Source organism: Drosophila serrata, unplaced genomic scaffold, assembly GCF_035046125.1.
Source record: "Drosophila serrata isolate PLE 108 unplaced genomic scaffold, ASM3504612v1 contig_360, whole genome shotgun sequence".
In the NCBI taxonomy this organism is placed as follows: domain Eukaryota; kingdom Metazoa; phylum Arthropoda; class Insecta; order Diptera; family Drosophilidae; genus Drosophila; species Drosophila serrata.
This window is the reverse complement of record NW_028257258.1, coordinates 700,481-707,783: the sequence shown is the minus strand read 5'-3', so window position 1 is coordinate 707,783 and position 7,303 is coordinate 700,481. Positions and strand designations below refer to the sequence as shown.

Sequence of the window (7,303 nt, the reverse complement as noted above, 5' to 3'; positions counted from 1 at the left end):
TTTCCAGCGTCTAATCAAGATATTATCCAATTAACAGGTTCGAGATAATTGAGATGGCGTCAAATGTGATACGACGAGTAGGGAATTGAACAATCAAACAAGGGGGGTTTGAACTAGATATGTTTTATTACAGCCCCCAAAAACACACACACACCCAGGGGTGGGAGAGTGAGTAAGTCGAGGCAAGGCGCGAGATCCCGGGGCAGTAGTCAGTCGTCACCAGTCACAATGCCAATTGAGGCTCTGATGTGTAAGGCAAACAAGAGACGAGCAATCTACAGTCTGAGATCTGTGATCTCCGGATCGTTATCAGTGGGATGAGCTCGCCCGGTGCTATCATTCGGCAGTTGCGATTTGTGGCGGACAGACGTGCGATTAACTAAGCCATCTAACCAAAACCCACCACCCACCGAATTAGCCATGTATCCGCAACTGGAGACGGAAGCCGAGGCTCTGGAGAAGGCCACGGCGAGGGCTCTTCTGCCGGGTGCCATCAGCAAACCGGCAAGTGAAGCTGGCAAGGCTCCGACCATTAGCAAGTGGAAACGTCGTCTGCATCGCCATATCCCGGTCTTCCAGTGGCTGCCACTGTACTCTACCGAATGGGGAATCGATGACTTCATAGCCGGCATTACCCTGGGCCTCACCATCATTCCGGAGAGCATGGCCTGTGCCTTGCTTGCCGGTCTACCGGCTCGCTATGGTCTGTGTTCCGCATTCATTGGACCCCTGATCTATATGGTATTTGGATCAATTGATAAGGTTATCATTGGTCCCACCAGCCTGGTGGCCTTGGTCAGCGTACAGTTTACCGTGGGACGACCCATTGAGTTTGCCTTCCTGCTCACCTTTCTCAGTGGAATTGTGCAGATTATAATGGGAACACTGCGTATGGGTAAGTGTGGATACTTACAGTGTAGGAATCAAGGGTATCTTAGGTTATTAATTGGTTTCTTTAGAAATAATAATAATCAGAAGCTGATAATCATTAATCATTGCAAACTGAACTTCAATAACTTCAAGATAATCAATAGTTATTTTCACTAGAATGTGTTATCTTTAAAGCTAGTCTGGTATTTTTCTAAAGAATTTGCTTGGTAAAGAGAATTACTTAAAAGTAAAGATGATTAATGCGGTATGGTCTTCAAATTTAATTGCATCGTGACACAAGTTACTTATATGATAATGAAAATGTATCGGTATGTTTACTAGAAACAATGAATATTCAAATAGCTCACAAATGTTTTATAGTGTCCAGCTTTCACATATCAGCCGGACTCTGTGTGATCTCATTGCTAAATTGACTTAAGTGCGACATGTGTGACTTCCCCCATGAACTTGGACTCGGTCTGTGGCAATTGGATTGAAATAGATCCGCTTTAGAGCTCGCTTTAAGCACCTAATTGAGTGTGCTGCGTGATAACTGTTATGCGGTTTGAATGCGATTAGCGCTATTTGCTTCAATTAGCACTTCTTCGGAGGAGATTCGGTATTATAGATTTGTATACGGAACTAGACTTGATATCAGATAACATTGACTGTGGGGGCGATACAATAATACACAGGCAGGTGTCATTCAAGTGAATAAAGAGCAATGGTTGTCGATTATTGACATTAATGTTTATGTTTACCTTGGTCAGGTAAATGGTAAGCAAATTAGAGGACATCGAAAGAGTTCTTCCACTTGAAATTTAGTTCTTGTTTAATTCCATCTAATTAATATACAATTTATTCTTGCAGGTTTCATCTTTGAGTTTATCTCCATGCCTGTAATCAAGGCCTTCTCCTCGGCCACAGCCATTTTGGTAATTGAATCTCAGTTAAAAGTTTTATTAGGCATCAAGTACTTAGTTGCTGGTCTCATAAACTCTGTGGGAATGTTGAGTTCTCGGATTGAAGAATCCAATATGGCAGATCTTACAGTTGGCATTTGTGCTATAGTTTTTCTGCTACTACTTGAGGTAAGTTCTGAATTAATCCTTTAAAATTATATCCTTGAATCCTATCACTTTTTTAGCTATTGGAACGTGTGGCTCACAATGAAAACAGGAGCAAAGTTTTGAGGATTTGCTGTCGGTATTTGTCCACCTCTAGAAATACCTTGATAGTGCTCATTGCTGGCATTGTCTCTTTCATTTGGATACAAAATAATGGCCAAGTTCCTTATGCCCTCAGCAAGAATGCCTTGGCCACTTTGCCCAATTTCACAGTGCCCAGCCTGGATATTGTTACACCTGAACGGAGCTATAGTTTCTGGGAGGTGTTAAAGGAACTAAACATAGGTATTATCGTTATACCCATAGTGGGAATACTCACAAATATATCCATTGGCAAACTGAGTGAGTATTGGGAAAGTAAAGAAAAACTGAACTTTAATAACTTTCGATTTATATTTGCAGCCCCCAAGGGTTTGGTAGACACGAATCAGGAGCTCCTCACCGTAGGTCTATGCAACATGTTTGGTTCCTGTGTCCAGGCAATGCCTTCCTCGGGAGCTTTCACTCGATATGCCATTAGCACTGCCTGCGGCCTTAAGACGCCCTTGGCCAATTTGTATTTGGGTGAGTTTCATAAAGAAATTACAACATGGTTTCATTGACACAACATTAAATAATTAAAGTTCGAAATGAATTGGTTAATTTTCTCTTTTTGCAGGCATCATTGTGTTGCTGGCCCTGAGCTATTTGAGTCCTTACTTTAACTACATCCCTGAGGCCACTCTGGCGGCCATCCTGATATGCTCCATATTCACATTGTTGGACTTTAAGCTGCCACTGCGATTGTGGCGTGACTCCAAACGCGACTTTGCCACCTGGTTGCTGTGCTTCTGTGTCTCTGTGCTATTCGGCGTGGAAGTGGGTCTGTTCGTAAGCATCGTAGTGACCGCCTTGCACCTGCTCTTCCTGTGGGCTCGCCCCGAGATCCGTGTTAAGATCGAGCAGCTGGAGGAGATGCAATACATCCGAGTGACGCCAGGCAATGGGATCTACTTCCCAGCCATAAACTATCTCCGGGAGCGAGTCCTGAAGGCCTGCACCCAGGCAGACTTCAAGATCACTGTGGTAATCGATGGACAACGCATTAGTGGAATGGATTACACTGCTGCCCAGGGCATTTCCAAGCTGTCCAGTGATCTATGCCGCCAGGCGGATGCTTCCAGCTCGACCCTGCTGATCTTGTTCAGATTTCCCGAGCATCTGCAGCGGCTGATTGATCACACGGACAACCTGGTCTTTTGCGAGACCGAAGGCAAGGTGAAGGAATTCCTCACCCAGGAGTCACTGCGCAATGGTTACATCAACCTAAAGGAACACATAAGGGCCTCCATCGATCTGGGCTATAAAATCGACATCGATTAGGGACAGACTCGCCTCCTAGTTAGCTGTTTGTGTTATTTATTTAAGTTTAGTTCGAGAAATTGTCGTTGTCGCTGGGTGAAAATGGAAATGGAAGTGGAAGTGAAGGAAAAGTGGAACAAATGCCTTGATGGCAGCAATTTATAAAATCACCCTCGCACCCCCTGCACCCTGGCATCCGATCCCCAGGTCCAACTGACCTCATGGAGCAAGGACGAGCCAGGAGCAGGGAGACAGCAGGATGCGGTGCCGCTGGCGACGCCGTCAATGATTGCCAAGCTAATGGATTTCTGTTTACTTTTTCACTTAGACCAGGGCGCCAAGGAGGAGGGGCGGCGGCCCAGGAGCTGGGGCATAAGAAAAAAACACAACGTTTTTTGAAAAATAGCGTAAAAGAAATTAGAGGAAAAGCGAAAGCGTAAAGCTAACTTCTCTAACCAAAATGAACAAAAAAGAAAATAAAAAAGCGAAAAGAACAAGGTGCGCGCTATGGAAAAAGGACGAAAAACACAGCTGAAAAGAAACTGCAAGAAATTAAACTAAAATCCAAGCGTAAAGTGGATCAAACGCAGTAAAAACAAGCCCAGGAACAATTAAGTTTCTAGTCCAAGTCGGCAAGGGAATACTCTTTCCATTGAGACTAGTTTTAAATACAAGATTTTGAAAATAAGTAAGTTTAAATAAAAAAGCTTAAGGCATAGCCTTATCCAGGCTGAATATAAGTTAAGTACAAACAAAAGAGAATAAAATAAATAAATTGAATAATAAATAAATGGTGATATTTAAGGTTAGTTTAAAGGTAGTAATATAACATATATCAATTTAAAATTTAATATAGTGACGCAATTTCAGTTTATGACCCATTGATTTAATTATCTAATTAAAAGTCAGTAATCTTTTAGGCTCCAATTTCAAAAGCCTCTAATGAAATGTTAAAATTCTACCCTGACGTAGTATTAATTATCACTTGTAGAGCATTAAAATAAATGCAATAGGAGCCAGGGCTAAGGCGAGTTAATTACGAAAGGTTAAGAGAGAAGTAGCAGAGCAGAGCTGCGGAGAAAGAGATGGAAGAAAGCTAGTTTAGACAGAGCAACTAGGAGCAGAGCAAGTCAGGATCTTAAGTAGATTTCAAGCACTCGAGGCGGTGTAAATGAAATGCGGTGCTTTTCTCCTCCCCACCCAGCCAACCAGAATCTTGGCTGTTGTTGATTGCATTGGCAAACGAAGTGAGCAGATTTAATGAAATTTAAAACGCTGCCCGGAACTTGTCCGACGGCTCAGAGCCAGAGTGCGGTTGGCCGAATGCAGATTTGGTCCGAAGCAGGTGCAAATACAAATCCGGGCCAATGCAAATTTCCAGGCAAACTCCTCGCACTGTTAATTATTTCAATGGATTCTATTTGCCAAGGTTTTCAGCTTGGCTTCCGATTTTCCGCATTCCTGGACTAATGAGAATTTCAGCCTTCGGCATTGGGTTTCAAGTGGGAATTATAATTAATATGGTAATCAACCAACTGATGGTTAAATCACTTAATGGGCCAAAACCCGATGACCACAAGAACGTCAATAACCTGACCACCGTCGTTCGTGTGCAATAACCGCAAAAGCCGAATATCATTCAAATTGCGGTTCATGCAATCAAATTTTAACCCACAGAAAATATACATATATACATATATATATTCAGAAATTGTCAAAAACGCAAACATGTTTCAGTTGCATTCATTCCCGGGAATGGGAATCAAAGGAATCTTGTTGACACAACCAGGTCGATATCATCACTAAACCCCATGATAAACAAACATAAAGCCAAAACAAGCTAAACCACATTTGTTCAGTTTCCCTGTTTTTCTGCCTGTTTATTGCTAAATGTGCAATCATTTATTTCCTATTTTTTTTATTTGTTGCTATATTTTCTGATGCAAAATGGCAAAGCAGTTGCAGGGCTGGGATAATGCCAGATCAGTCTAATAATATTTATTTTCACATGCGGTTGGCAGCATGAAAATCATTTGCTTTGTGTTCACTTCAGTCCAGTGCAGTTAGGGTTTTGTTAAATACAAAAAAAATTTTCCTTTGTCCAATTTCAAAGCAGAATTGTTAAAGAAAAAATGTATAATTTGTGTGGACTACTAATATGTTTGCTTTTTATTAAAAAACACTAGTTTACAAATTAATAAAGTAGTTTTTGTAAGCTTAGAAATTGTATTTTTGATTGCATTCGTCGGAGTAGAAAATAGATCACAACTCGGTCAAAAATGGATTAATTTCGAATCGGAAAGCTGTTCTGTTCCTGTTTTTAATAGGTTAATAAATCTGCATACTCAATTCAAAATTTAAAAAAATTTAAAATTTTTGCAATTTTTGGAAATTTTATAAAATTTTTGAAAAAATTTCGACAAATATTTTTTTCTTCTAAACATGGCTAGATCGACTCGGAAGTTGATGCTGATCAAGAATATATATATAATTTATAGGATCGGAAATGACTTCTTTATTGACTTACAGTCTCATGACTAAAATTTTAATACCCTTCAAGGCTATAATAAAGTAAACCGATAAATGCCAATAATAACAAAACCCCAATTTATATTGGTTCTTTAGTATTTAAACCATCCTATAAGTGAATTCTTTCAATTATTTGGGTTCCCCAAAAACAATATACATAAACTATATTACAGCTTTGCTTAGCAAATAGCTTTTGCTTGAAAGCCAGTGTAATCAATATTTTGTGTACATAATTTTTTTTTAGATGCCAATTCCAAAGCATTCATTCGGTGGCAAAGAGGAAACAGACACCCAGCACAAAAAAAATAAATACAAATTAAATTTTCATATGAATTATTTTGCTGGTCACGTAACAACAGGAGTCTGGGGCCGTTCAGGATATGAGGATATGAGAACTGGCAGAAGAAAAAGGGGGGTGGTCGGGGAGGAATTGCCCATTGATACGTATTATGTGACTGACCAAAGTACATGCCGAATTTCATTTCCTCAGCCTCCGCAGCCTTATAGCCGCCTCCTGCTCTTTTTGGCCATCTTCCATGGCCCCTCCTCCCTCGTTTTACCACCAGCAGCAACTTAATTGCTCCGCCTACGTCAATGCGACAAAACGGCAAAAGACATAATTAATAGCAGCGAGGGAAGGAGGACAAGGACCCACCCCCCACAGTTCTTCCGCTTATCGATTTTCGGACCAAAAAGGAGCCACTGCCAGAGGCAAAAGGACTCGACTGAGACTCACTCAACTCACTGGCAATTGGCCTTTGGCCATAAAGCGTTTTAATATGCGCTAAAGTAGTCAAAGCTGAGGCGGGGAAGCGGGCCGGTGGGGGAAAATGCGAAGTAAACAGCCTCGTGTTTGCCAGCTTAAATTGTTTAAAATGTCAACTTGATTGCGCCTAATTAAATGCCCAAAATCCTTAAGGACAACACAGACTCACAGCGCCAATTCCAACGAGGGCACATCGAGCTTTGCAGGGCAAACAAAAACTTTCATAACAAGTACAATGAAAATAATTAACAATCGAGAAACGATGTCAATGAGACGGCCAAGTAAAATAATGATGGGGGTTTTAGGGGAAAATAGCTATGGGGTAATTGTCCGTCTGGCATTGGTTTCCCTGATTCTTCATTTGTTTAAGGGAAAACACGGCTTCAAGGGTTTGTCCGCTTAAGTGCCTTTGCCACAGGATCCACTCAGACATTTAATTTCAATTACATGTCGATTTATTTCGCAGGCAACCAAGGATTTTAACTAATTGATTGGTTTCAACTTAAGTAGTTCTTTACAAATTACGCAAATTATTTGGGTACTTAAGAGGAGCTAAGGACTTTCTTTGTCTTTGGTTTCAATGTATTCTACCTAACTTAGGTAATACATAATAAAAAAAATAGAAATATAGTATTTTAATAAATTTACATATTTTGTAACAAGATTTACA

At 40.7% G+C, this 7,303-nt stretch overlaps 1 protein-coding gene across 1 annotated transcript; it reads left to right on the top strand.

Moving 5' to 3' along the window:
• The first annotated feature begins 277 nt into the window (after positions 1–277).
• LOC110191794 (sodium-independent sulfate anion transporter) lies at positions 278–4,129 on the top strand. The gene is made up of 5 exons (XM_020962744.2): positions 278–895; positions 1,741–1,961; positions 2,018–2,339; positions 2,400–2,561; positions 2,656–4,129. Exons 1-5 carry the CDS (start codon positions 421–423, stop codon positions 3,357–3,359), a joined length of 1,884 nt encoding a protein of 627 aa, XP_020818403.2. The 5' UTR covers positions 278–420; the 3' UTR covers positions 3,360–4,129.
• The last annotated feature ends 3,174 nt before the right edge of the window (positions 4,130–7,303 follow it).